General features: G+C 47.1%; 1 protein-coding gene across 8 annotated transcripts in view; it reads right to left on the minus strand.

The window, feature by feature from the left end:
* CALCOCO2 (calcium binding and coiled-coil domain 2) overlaps window positions 1–14,051 on the minus strand; it is a 746,974-nt gene that overhangs the window by 517,854 nt on the left and 215,069 nt on the right. For all 8 annotated transcript variants that reach the window (XM_069634588.1, XM_069634584.1, XM_069634582.1 and 5 more), the window contains exon 8: window positions 2,010–2,100. In XM_069634588.1, the coding sequence (XP_069490689.1) occupies window positions 2,010–2,100 (91 nt within the window). The remainder of the gene's footprint in view (window positions 1–2,009; window positions 2,101–14,051) is intronic.

The following is a 14,051-nucleotide window of genomic DNA, read 5'->3' on the forward strand; positions in this document are numbered from 1 at the left end:
GTGTACTTCCAACGATCTCTGCCTCAATGCCAACAAGACAGATCATTCCCATTGGGACCCCTACTCCCTCTTTTTCCCCCTCACTCTGGCCATCCTCTACGGGCTCTCCCCCTGCTCCTTCTTCTGAAGCCAGAAACCTTGGAGTCATCTTTGACTCCTCCCTCACCTTCCTCCCTCACACTCAGGACATTGCCAAGAAGTCCCACTTTCAACTGTTCCTTCTCAAAGGAATTCTCCCTTTTCTCACTTTCCCCGAGAAGCTCAATGTTCGTGAGCCCTGGTTCTCTCTAGGCTTCACCACTGCAATAGCCTTCTCCTGAATCTACCTTCTTCCACTTTACAACCTCTCCAGCTAATCCAGACTATCGCAGGAAGACTTATCTTTGGCCTTAGGCCCAGGGACAACATCTCTCCTGCCCTAAAAACTCTTCACTGGCTTCCGGCTGCGGCACAGATTGAATTCAAATACCTCTGCATCAACCACAAGGCTGTCTGGGGCCACCCGACCTGCAACTTTCTCCTACTAAATACTCTCCCTCTAGACCTCTATGGTCCTCTGACACCAGCAGTTTGTGTGTAAAGCGTTTCACTAAACAGAGGGCTGGAGGCCAATCACTTTCTTCAGCTGGCTCCCTCTTATGGAACAGCCTCCCGCTCCCTCTCCGTCTTGAGCAGGACTTCCTCAAATTACAGAAGCTCCTCAAGACTTTCCTCTTCACCTCCTCCTTCCCTCCTTTGCTAATCTCACAGTCGCTGTGATGGGTGGCCATGGGCCTTATGTAACCCCCAGGGAACTGTCCTCCCATAATCGCCCCAGCCTCCGTCTACCTCTCAGCACTTGCCTCTGCACCCACCGGCCTCAATCCTGTAGGCTTGCACTTTCTACCCAATGCGTTCCCAGGCCGCATAGCACTTACTTTACTATGCACTTCATCCGCTGCTTACCCATGAGCACGGACATTCCAGCACTTAACCCCACCTCCACGCTTCTTGCTGCACTTGCACATTCTGAATACTCATTGGGCATTGTAAGTTCGTCTTTATCTCCCACTGTATTCGTTATTTTTCAATCCGATGTTCCCTCCCTCCTGCCCTGTGGGCGCTTTGAAACAGAATTGACATTGTATAAGCGCCTAACAAATGCACAATAAATAAAAATAAATAAAGAGAAGAGGGAGGACGGAAGGGGGTGGGCCTAACTGTCCTTGGCCGAGAAGGGGGAGGGATGGAAGGGGGTGAGGGGGGAGACGAGGCACTGTCTGGTTTCTGGCATGCCAAAGAGCACCTATGGCCTTGGAGATGATGGGCATGGTGGGGGTATAGTCTGAGTTAACAGAGGATGGGGTGCACCCGAGGGGTGCGGGGGGTGGAGACACAGAGTGATTCATCAGTCCTTGCGAAGGGTGGCAGGTGAAAAGGTAGAACGTATGTCCTGTAAAATGGTAAATAATGCGAATGTGCAGAAAGAGTTTATGGGCGAAGAGCATAAAGGGCACATTGTATCACTTCTGATATGCATTAGGACAGCTTGGGGTCAAAACCAATGAAGTAGCTGGTGTCTACAGCTCAATGTTAAGGAGCCTTGTACCCAAACCTCTGTTACCTAATGTCCCTAGAGTCTCTGGTAAACCCCCTCCACTCTTACACATAGAGCTACTTACATTCAGTGAGTATATAGTATGCTGGCAGCTCCAATCCTCTATAAGAGGATTGGAGCCGCCAGTTCATCTAGATCTATGTATGGCTCAAGTATTCCCATCTAGATCAGTTTCATGGAATGAAGAGCTCATGACAAAGGGACACTGCAGAATTAACTGAGAGAAGTGCCTTTCCTTGCAGAGGCCCTCACCTGCTGCATGTCTGTTGGAAACAGTGTTAAGGGACGTTATTGGACTCTTCTAGTATACCAAACATACAAACCTAACCTTTGACCTGCAATGGACTGCACAGCCACTGATACCCTCACCTGTATCTGATCTATGGGTCCCAGACACCCGATATTTCCTTACCTGCAATCGATCTATCTGATCCAAAGCCAACTGCAAGTTCTTCTTCATCACATCCCCTTCAGTTCTTAGCTTCTGGTTTAGATCTCTGAGCCTGTTGAAATAAAGCATAAACATTGAAAAGACACTTACTCTGTCATACACTACTCCTAGGCTCTCTCCTATAACGAATAGAAGGCCATGAAAGGAAACCATTTCCTAGCGCGTTTACATTTAAAACCATGCACATGGTACTGCTACAAGGTGTAGAGCTCACCTACCCAAAAGAAGATGCAAGTGAGTGATGGTATAACAGACTCCGGGTACTCTTCTTAAGAAATGTTCAGCAAAGAACAGCATGGCCAACATGAACATTGCTTCAGGAAGAAGGGCTCATATTGTAATGCTTGTATTAAGTATAAGGATCTGGCGATCTGGCAATGTGGGGATATGCGCACAGAAAGCTGTGGAGGTGGTCTTGGCTTTGCTGTAAGGGACATGAACGTCCACCGAAAAGGGAACTCCTTGTGTCTCCTTGGCATTGAGCGAAACTATAAACAATCCAGCAAGTGACTGAGTAGATGGCAGCTTCACTGGTCAGAACACTGCCACTAATAGATAAAAAAGCATGAGTCTCCATTCTAGCATTGCTAACCCACAGACACAGTGACCCAAAGCAATTCGGCTTGCAAGATTGCCGTTTAAATGTTTAAACACGCTCTTTCATATATTTTCTATCTCTTGCATTTTAAAATAGTTCCATTGCCTGGGAGACCTGAAGGGCACCCGGGCACAATTGACGGTCTGAATCAAGAAGAAGCATCATTTTCGGCAAAAGACTTTCCAATAATCACTGAGTGGGCTGAGTGCCTACTGCTTTTGTCAAGACATCTGAATGTGATCCTGTAATTGGATATCGATTGGTATTCAATTAGAGCAGGGCCTCAGCCTTTGTATCAAAAGGAAGAAAGCAAATGTTATCATCTTCCGTAGCATTTTTTTCTTGATAGATGTCTGGAGGGATTATCAAATTATCGCAGACATATTGGCGCCTACGGCCAGACTTAATAAAGGGATCCCAGCAAAGACAAAAGTCACAAGGTCCCCCCCCCCCCACACAGCACGGCAGAAGAAGGACCAAGAAAGAGCAAACCTGTGAGTTGGAGAAAAAAATAAAAAGGAACCATTGTGGATTAATGGTGTCCCATGTGAGCCTTACCGCAGCTGTGAATGCAGCTTGTGTTTTAAGTTTCACAAAATTGGTAGAAAAAGTATCCACTGCCACCAGCCACTCAGATTGAATTGGTACTGTAACCAAAAAGTTACAGGAGAATGGAAAAAGGGACACAAAGTGTCCCCTCAGCATTCCACATAAGGTGGGGAAGAGGAGGGGGGTTCTGGTTTCACAAGAAAAGGGTAGGTAGGATAAAAGTAACCTCCTATCCTTGAGAACAGTATTTCTCACAAGGAAATACTAAAGAACCCAAGAGGGAAGCTCAAAGAGCTTCCAGTAACACTGCACATAAGGTGATGTTTGCTACAATAGGAAATTACAGATGCCAAAGAAAGAGAGGGAGGAAAGTGATTCCATCAAAATAAACCCAAAAAGGGATGCCCAGAGTAGAAAAATAAGAATGGGTGAGTGAGGAAAAAGATTCCCACTCACACATGAGAGTCAGGAAAACCCAATAGTCAAGCATAAAGTGCTGGGGCACTCACCAGATGGGGAGAATATCCCACAAGATGGAAATTCTACCTAACAGTCATGGATGGGAAGACTAACAACCATCAAAATGAATATCCCTCTCAAAATGTTACTTTTTTTCAGGTGATTCCCATTAGGCTTCCTGAATCAGTTTTTGTGTATCTGAATAGAGTCCTATTGTAATTTCCCTGTGGTCGGAAAAAGGCGAGAGAAGGTGAAGTGAGGTTTCAATAATTTCGAGCAACATTATAGTGCCCCCCAACTTTGGCTTCTGGTGAGAGATTGGAGAAACTCAGCAGATCAGCAGTGGGTGTATTTTGAAAAACGAGTTTTACCCCCAGTGATGGGAAGAGATTAGCTCGGAGTTCCCGGGAACAGACTCGCTCGCAGCATAAGGCAAAACCCTGCCCTGGTGATGCTATGAGACCTCTGGAGGAGACAGTAGACCACCAATACACTTTTTACATGGCCTTCTACATTCAACTTTACATGGGCTCTGATGAATCCTGTGGAGTCATCACTGATTCCCCATCGGGGGGTCTCCTCCCACATGTCCCGGGGACAGCAGCCGCTACCTGATCATGACCCTTGGGGTGGTACTATGAGGGAGGATCATGTGGGAGAAGACGGCTGTCAGGAGAGGTGGTGATCCCATCAGGGGAGACACAGTATTCTTCCCTTCCTAGTGAAGAAGACTCCATAATTCCTAAGTTCTTGATGGCCTGTTGTCACTATACAAATCCCTCCCATTGTAAAACGCAGAAACCCCTTCATGAAAATCACTCTAGGCAAAATACCATTCATACTTCATACACACATCTAACATCCCCTGTGTCTAATGTTTTTCTAAATAAAAAACCTAACCACTCTCTCTTTGGGAAACCTAACAATTCTATGGACTCCAATTCCCATAAAGCCTCAAGTACTGAGACGATGAGGAGGAAGGAGGAGTTAATGCAGACTGAAAGAAACCAAAAGTTAACCTTGCAGACTAGTTTTTATGATGCAGCACGAGTGGGCGGGACATTTAAAAATGGTGTATGCACTTGGTAATGGTGGAGAGCCGGAGAGAAAGGCAGAACTGGAGAAGGAAGCAGCACGGGAAATGGCTGTGCTGAAGAACGCAGGCATTTTCAGGCGGACTTTAGCAAAGACTTACCGGTGTGGCGCGAAAGCAAGGGAAACACAGCGGGCACTGTGCGAAGACCGGCAGAGGACCGGCAGCAGCAGCAGAAGAGAGCTATTGGTGCCACGGTCGTGCCGAGAAGCAGCAGTATTGCCGGCGGGTGAGCGCAGAGCGGTCAGGAGCGCTGGAGGAGGGTCTGCAGTGTGAGAGAGGCTGTCCCAGACATGAGGCTTTGTTGCAACAACATGCCATGGGACAGGAACACCACAAGACACAGGAGAGTCTGCCCAGAACCATTCGGGCCCCCAGGGCTTTCCGACAGGCATGTAAGCAAAGAAGAATTTTTTAATACCGACCAAGTAAAGCACAAGGACAGTTAAACTTGCACAAGGCCTCATATATGAGATTTCAATGTGGGAAAAGTTGGAGCAAGTATTACCACAGACAAATAAACCCTAATGAATATATTCAAAAGGTAGAACTTGCACAAGTCCTCATGCATGAGATGTCAATGTGGGGAAAGTTGGAGCAAGTAATACCTCAAGCCAATGAAGAAGACGTACAGTGAAGTAATACAGCTGTGCTTAATTGAAAGATTGTTTGAAGTGAAGAAGTCCTGGTGAAAGAAGAACACCAGCCAGTGAGCATTTTTGGGAGAGATACCTGCCATAGAAGTATACCATGGGATATACAAGACCCCAGAAAGGGATTCCTGGCTGGGGTTAAACAAAATAATCCATCAAAGCATATGGAAGAATAAGACATTGTGGCTAGATACCTGGCCGGGAAGTATACCAGGGAATCTAAGAAGCTGATGAAAGGAAGTCCTGGCAAGCAGAATACCAGGCACTTTGAAGATGATTAAACACTTTAAAATTGTAGGTAGAGACCTGGCAGGAAGGTACACCAGGGGATCTAAAGGACCTACTAAGGATTCCTGGCAGAGGAGTATACCAGGAGATCCATTTAAAGTTACAGAAGAACAAGTTACTTACCCCTGGTAACATTCTTTAGACTGGATGTTCCTCCCACGTATTCCTTATCTTTGAAATTTCCAATATCCCAGATTTGCTGCTTCGGAATTTGTTTTTCAGCAGTGGGTGCTGTGCGTCGGTGCCGGTCGACTCGATGTCCCTCAGAAGCCTCTGTCTCGATGTCGACGTCACCTGCTGGTATTTGTAGCACGAGCAGCACCCGTTGGCCTCAGTTCAGTTTTTTCAAGTGAAGCATTTATCTTGTGTTCGACAGTTACTCCCCCAGAGAGAGCGTAGACTGTAACCGTAAGGGAAATTCCACTGCGGGGTAGGTTGGGAGGAGCGATTGGGAGGAAAATCCAGTCGAAAGAACGTTACCAGGGGTAAGTAACTTGTTCTTCAAATGGATTGTGTCCTCCCACGTATTCCTTATCTTTGATACACTCCCAACGCAGTTTAACTAATTTGGAGGAGGGAGTAGAGTTTAGTGTGATATGAATTTTCATGGTTGTGTATGCACTGAATGTAACACTGCTTTGCCAAATGCAGATTCCTGCACAGAAGAAGAGTCTAAACTATAATGTATAGTGAAGGTGTGTACAGACGACCATGTGGCAGCTGCACATATATCCCTTATTGGGACTCCCCTCTGTAGAGCAGAAGAAGTTGCCACGCCCCTAGTCGAATGAGGTCTTAGATGTTCTGGGGGATCCTTCCATGCCAGTTTGTAGCATTCCGATATTGTTAAAATAATCCATCTGGATAGAGTTTGTTTGGTAACAGCCAAACCAAATTTGCGACTGCAATAGCCCACACATAACTGGTCATCTTGTCTTAACCTTGTCATTCTGGAGATGTAAAAGCTCAGTGCACGTTTAGGGACAAGACTGTGAAGCCTTTCCTCTTCTTTCAACGGATGTGGTGGAGGATAAAAAGATGGCAACGTTACCTTCTGAATGGGATGAAACTCAGACAATTTTGGGGAGAAAAGTGGGCTTCACCTTCAGTACCACTTTGCCTTTATAAAAGATAGTGTAAGGAGGCTCGCAGGAGAAAGGCTGTAGCTTACTCACCCTTCGGGCAGAAGTAATTGCTACTAAAAAGATTGTCTTTAGAGTTAGTAGCCTCAAAGGACAGTAGTGTAAAGACTCGAAAGGAGCTGCCATCAAAAATGTTAGCACGAAATTGAGATCCCAAAGTGGGACTTCAAAAGGGGTTGCGGGAAAACATTGGTCAGTCCCTTCAAGAATTGTACTATTAGGGGTATCTTAAAGTGAGAGACTTCCTCTAAAGTGCACTTAAAAATAGAAAGGTGTGCAAAATACCCCTTGATGGTGCCAATCTGGAGTCCCAGATTTGCGAGATGCAACAGAAATGATAACACCATGGGTGTGGTACAAGTAAACGTGTCAGCATTCTGATCTCTACACCAGCTGCAAAACGTATTCCAACGACAGCGGTATTAAGATTTGGTTGCTGGCCTTCTGGGTGAAAGCAAAATCTGCATTACGTCATCCGGGGGGGGTCCCAATCCTTGTATCTCAGCCTCTCAGAAACTATGCGTGAAGGCTGAGCGTCGTGATATCTGGATGGAGAACCCTGACCCTCCTCTCGTGAGAGGTCCTCTCTTTGCGGAAGACGTATCGGAGGGCAGATGGACATGTGCAGAAGATCCGGGTACCACATTCTCGTGGCCCAATCCGGGGCAATTAGGATAATGGATTGACTGAACTTTCTCAACCTCCTGAATACGTGAGGAATCACGGGGAATGGAGGGAACGCGTACAGGAGTGGAAATTCACACTTCCGGTTGGCACCAGTGGCGAACAGATCCACTTGAGGGGTTGCCCAAAGGATGAAGATCTCTTGAAGGACTTCCTGAGCTAGTTCCCACTAGTGCCTGCTCAAAGTGTCCGCCATTGTGTTCTTCTCTCCGGCTAGATGAACTGCTGATAAGAGATATTCCTTCTTGTATTGCCCAGACCAGAGCTGCATTGCCTCTCCGCACAGTGGTAGTGACCCTACACCTGCTCTTTTGTTGAGGTAGTACACAGCCACTGTGTTGTCCGTCATTATCAGGACATTATTTCCCCGTACAGATGGCAAAAAAAGCCTTCAGCGCTTAAAGGTTGATATTTAGTTTGGAACTCCAATTGAGACCAACGACTGCTGATTGTCAGTTTGTTGGTATGGGCTCTCCAACCCGTAAGTGAGGCGTCCGCCACTACTTTTATCTCCGGCCATGGTTGCCAAAAAGGTTTGCCTTTCAAAATGTTTTCCTGACAGGCCCACCACTGAAGATTCACAAGATTTGACATCCTTCCTGAAAATTATGACCACGGAGTCCTGAGAGCCCATTGGAGAGATCTTATCCTCAGGCGCACCTCTGGAACCCGAAAAATTCAGGATGCCTCGAGACTGAGCAACCTCAGAAAATCTGAAGGCCGGTAGATACTGGGCATTCTGGAATTTGGTTACCATCTGCAGAATGTCTTGAGCCCTCACCTCTGGTAGTGAGGCTTTCCCTATGGATTTATCAAGGACTGCTCCGATGAACTGGAGTCTTTGTGATGGTATCATGTGGGACTTCTTGAAGTTGAGGGAGAAGCCCAGTCTGTGAAGGGAGTGGCAGGTGTAGCTGAGATGATCTAAGGCCTGTTCTGGGGAACTGGCCCTGATCAGCCAATCGTCTAGGTAGGGGTACATGTGAATTCCACCCCTCCTGAGACTCGCTGGCACAACCGCCATCAGTTTGGTGAAAACCTTCGGGCGGAGGTCAGCCCAAATGGCAGAACCCGAAACTGATGATAAGAACCGCCAATGGCGAACATTAGGTACTGCCTGTGCTTGAGATTGATCGGCACATGAAAGTAAGCATTCTGCAGGTCCAATGATACCATCCAATCCTGAAGCTGGAGGGCCTGAAGGATCTGAGAAAGGGTTACCATCTTGAACTTGTCCTTCCTGAGAAACTTGTTCAAGTCTCTTAAATCCAAGATGGGTCTGAATCCTCTGTCCTTCTTGGGGATTAGAAAATATGGGGAGTAACGACCCATGTTCCTCTAGGCTACAGGTACTGGTTCTATAGCACCCTTGTCTAGCAGGGTTAAAATCTCCTGCATAAGGAAGGAGCAGATCTGGAACTTTCAGAGAGTTGTTCCCCAGTGGATGACTCTGAGGGTTTTGCAGAAAAGGGAGGCCTTGGGCAACTGTTTCCAATGCCCATGCTTCTGAAGTAATAGCCTGCATTTGGATTAAGGCGCTATATAAATAACACATCATTATCATTATCATTCTGTAAGATGCTGTGACAATCTGCCTCCTACTGCAGTCTTGTGAATGAAGACCTCAGAGGGGTTTTGGGGCGGCTGATGCAGTGGCTGAAGGTAAGGCAGCCGCTGCGGTCTTAGTAGTTCTTCCTGGTCCACCACGAGGGAATCGTCTTTGTCCACTTTGAGCTGGCTGCCCTCGGCCCCTTCCAAATGTGGAGTAGTGACGGAAGGACCTACCCCTCCAGGGTGAACCCGTGGGGCAGTTTGGAGGTTGTCTGATTGCAGCCCCAAGGGATTCGGCTGCCGCCTTGGAAGTTTGTAGCTTCTCCAAACTCTCATCAGCTTTGTTCCTGAATAAATGAGTGCCGTCAAAGGGCATGTTGAGAAGCCTGGTTTGTACGTCTGGGACTTTCGCAACCAGGTAAATCTACGCATCACTGTACTTGCCGCCGTAGCTCTGCTGATACGGTCAACAGAGTCGACACCAGTCTGGAGGGATTTGCACATTGCATCTTTCCCATCCTTGACAATGTTAAGGAATCCGTCTCGCTCTTCCCCTTCGGGGATATGGTCATCCGCCATAGAAATACACTCCCAAATGGTCAAGGCCATACTCCTGACCAAAAACACTTTCTTGGCCATGGCGTTGTAACGCTTGTCATCCCTATCCTCAGGTATTGCAGGATAGGCATTTTGCCTATTCGTGGAGGTGGCCGGCTGAACCACCAGGCTTTCTGGCATAGGATGCTTGGACAGGTAATAAGGGTCTGAGCTTGAAACCCTGTACTTTGCCGTCAATTTCGTATTGACGGCCAGAATAACTTCTGTTGCTTCCCAGTTAGCAGCGACATGCCTTTGTAAGACTTGATGGAAGGGTACAATAGGGTCCTCTTGTGGCCCTCTGTCCAAGATATCGGTAAGATCGTCTTGTTCAAACACTGGTGTAGGTCTTGACCACCCCATGTACTCCATAACCCTTGAACATCAGTTGCCTGTATGTCAGTCACTTCTGCATGGTCACCTGGGTCAGCCCTGCCAAATTCAACCTTTGGTGAGGTGTCTATTCCACTAGCCTCATGCAGGCATTCCTATAAGTTCTTGATACGTGAATCTTCAGAAATCAATCCCTCAGTCACTGATGGTGTTCCATATTCTAACCCAAAGGGTCTGGCTTCATCAGAAGATTCCTCTGCATCTTCATAAATAGAAGAGAGGGATTTGAAAAAAGTCAGAACGTGGCAAGGGCATGTATGTCTTCTCCAGTGAAGTTGCCATGATATGTGTCGTCAGGGGAGTTGAAATCGTCAAGACCGTCGACAGCTGCGTCAATGGCTTCGACGGTTGCGTCGAAGCCTTCGGTGTATGCAGCGTCAAGGAGGTCTACACTCGAAGAGTAGATGTCTTCTCCGAAGCCATCGGCGCTGATGGCATCGATGACGCACCTTTTGTCCCTGACAGGGTTGAGTCTTTCGGGGTCGATGACGTCAATGGTTAAGTCCTCAAGGGATTTTTTTAATAACTCTTGAGGAGTCTTCTCCGCCGGGTCCGAAGACGCATGGCTCTTGTGTTTACGAGGTCTTTCGACCGGGACATGTGTTTTGGGTGTAGTCGAGGGGGGGCAAGGCAGCGTTCTCGAACACCTTTAGCATCCGTAATCGAAACTCTTCCCAATAGGCCGGTGAACTTGATTTAGTGGGGCAAATGACCCGTTCCGGTGAAGAACATGTAGACGAGGAAGATGACGATCTGTGGTGCTGTTTCTTTCCGTGTCTAGAGGTCGAAGAGTGGTGTGAACCAGATCAAGACCTTGAACGTTTATGCTTTCTGTTACGCTCACCTGGCTCCCACAGAGGCGTCGATCTGAACTGGACAGCTGCGGTCTCCACCAATGTGACGCGTAGGGCCGAGATGACGGACTGGACTGGCCCACCTAGCTTCGTTTGCTTGGCCCGTAGGTATATTCTTCTGCAAATGGAGAAAGGGAATTAACCACCCGTGGAGTTGAGTGTAAATCCCCCCACTCCCGCTGTTCTCCCCACGGGTCACCTTTGATGTCCCCTCTTATAGTCTCACCTGATGGTTTGAAAAGATTAGCTCTCCATCCTGCATTGAGCGCAGGGGCGCGTTGATAACCAGTTGCTTCACTGGTTCGAAGGAATTGGTGAGTTCCAGAACAATATTGACTCCGAAAAGTATGTAGTTCGTAAGAGTTCAAATGCCTGACTTTCACTCTTGTCCGATTCCTTGCAGATTGCAGCTTGACCCTAGTGAAGTGTTCCTCGTGGCAACCAGTAATATTCTGGTAAGGATTTGTATTTCCAACACAGTTCGATAAATAATGTCAATATGTAACCTGTTGCTTTCTCCCTTATTCAGGCACTGAGAGAAAGTATGAAGTCTCAGGGAATAATACCTCCGGCGGTAAAATCAGGTAAGTCTAATGTGGTGAGGAGGGTTCCCCTTGATAGTCCCTTTGTTTCACCTTGCTGTCCTTTTGTTTCCCCTTAGGGGCCGGGGTTCGGCGAAGATGCAGTGGAAGCTGCGCCGACCCGTGAAGAGGAATAGTACCCCCGGTGGTAAAATCAGGTAAGTCTATGGGGAGGTTACTAATATTCCTCTGTGTATTCCCTTGGCTCACCTTGCTGTTCTTGTCTACTCCTTAGGTGCCGGAATGCGGCGGGCACATGCAGGAGGATGCGGTGGAATGTGAAGATGCTGCGAAGGCCGGCGAGTTCAGTGCGGCGCTGCAGCAGGCGAGGCGACGCGCATAAAATAACTTCTTTCTTCCAGCTCGAAGGCGCGATGGATCGGGAATTCAGGTAAGGATCAAAGGTATTGCTCTTGTTCTAACCTTTTCTCCTTCTTTCTCCCTTTTTCTAGGAGCTCCAAACTCGAGGCGGGCGTGGCAGAAGACTGGATGCAGACTTGCAGGCACAGTGAGCGTTACGCTGCTGGATGCAGAATAACACGAAGCGTGGGATGCTCTTCGGGCGTGCTTTAAATAGCCTCCAAAGTAGTCCCAGGTAAGTATTCCTCCCCAGCCCTGCCCGAGTAAAATAATAGTCCCTAGGTAAAATAGTCCCTTCCAAGCCTCATTTGGCTTGGAGCTCTTGCAGCATGGTCTGCATGAGGTAAGCTTGCAGCATGGTCTGCATCAGGTAAGTTCTACTCTATGAGCCTGGCGCCTACGGCGCCAGGACTGACTCTCCATGTGAGCCTGGGGTCATAGGCGCCAGGACCGCACCCAAACAGCCCCTACCAGGGGTTTTTGGGCTTGCCCAAAATAACTTGATGCCTGCTTCCGGGGTTGCTGGACCTGGTCTGGGTCCCCGGGGGTAGGCATCATGACACTTTCTTCGACAAGGAGAAACTGTTCTCGACTCGTCCAAAGTTTGTTGCTTTTTTGACGGAGTGGAAGGGGATTTTTGTGTCCTACCTGCCACCAGCTTCCCACTACGCTCTCTCAGCGCCTTGGCTGTCATAGAATGGCAGTCTTCACACTCTGACGACCGGTGAGTCGACCCCAGGCACCACAGGCAGATCCTGTGAGGATCCGTCATGGACATCTTCCCACCACAGTCACAGCATTTTTTTAAGCCGGATCTCGGGGTGGACGACGCCAAAGACAAAGCCATCTTTACTCTACTCAAAGATTGTTGACATTTCTCGAAGAAATGTCGAAGATATTCATGTCAAGGAACGTTGCGTACCGCATCCGAAGCGTAAGCACAGAAAAACTGAACTGTAGCCAACAGGCGCTGCGCCTGCTACATGTACCAGCAGGTGTCATCGACATGGAGACGGAGGCCTCCGAGTGACATCGAGTCCAACAGGCATCAAACAGGCATCAAAGCAAAGCTGGGATTTGGAAATATCAAAGATAAGGAATATGTGGGAGGACACAATCCATTTCGAATGAGACTTACTTAGTTTGCAGAACACATGTTAGAAAAGTATACCAGAGACTCTAGGAAAGTAGGCAGTTGAAGTTGTGAAGTTGAACAAAGACCATTCTTTTATGTTGAGACTAAAAACCCCTGGCAAAGCGGTATACTCAGAAACCTGGAGAGCTAACAGAAGCATTTCCGATGGACAAGTGCATCTGGTGATCCACCAAAACACTCAAAGAGAATCTTATATGGAACATCTTAATTGAATCAGATCTGTTGTGAACTAAGTACTGAGAAAGTCTAGGAAGAGCTGAATGATTTGAGATACACTGTATGCACAGAAACTTGTTGAGTCCGGCATAAAGAATCTATTTGAAAGAGACACTTTTACTAGCCATAAGGAGTTGTTGTTTAAAAAAGACACTTATGCTTTCCTTGAAAAACTATTGTTTGAAAGAGACACTTTTGCCATCCTTGAAGAATTGTTGTTTGACAAGACACTTTTTGTCATTCTACCTGAAACATCCAGGGGATGGGAGCCACCCTCTGAATCCAAGGGTTTCTCCTTGGAAAATACTATTTTGGTTGGATGTATCTACTTGCTTTAATTGTGAATGCTTTTTGCCAAATATAAGTCAGAGACATTTTCCTTACACTTTTAGTTGTTCTTTTTCAGTGTGAAGGTCAGATTACTATGTTTTGGACACAAGGACAGTTTACATAATTTTGACGACCTGACACAGACTGATCTTTAGTTTTTGTTTCCTAGGTAGAAAAAATCTCTTTATGATAGGGACAGAGAGGCCTTTGTCCAAGCTTTTTATTTAAATAAAGATGTCTAATGATGAACATATTACACATTTGTATCCACCTCTCATTTCTGACTCCTCACAGCTCTCGGATTAGAGATTATATGTCCCCAGAGGGTTCAGGCTTGGTTCAAGGCAGGGGCGGAAATAATAGAACATTGTGGAGCAGTGCACCAGCTAATACCCATCTCACAGCTGGAAAGGGATTAAAAGATGGAGCATTTGTCAGTCTTTCAATATCCTCAACTACAGGGGGTACTATATGCTCTGAAATGAGCGGACAACATTCA

Source organism: Ambystoma mexicanum, chromosome 13, assembly GCF_040938575.1.
Source record: "Ambystoma mexicanum isolate Mex_15411 chromosome 13, UKY_AmexF1_1, whole genome shotgun sequence".
Lineage (NCBI taxonomy): Eukaryota > Metazoa > Chordata > Amphibia > Caudata > Ambystomatidae > Ambystoma > Ambystoma mexicanum.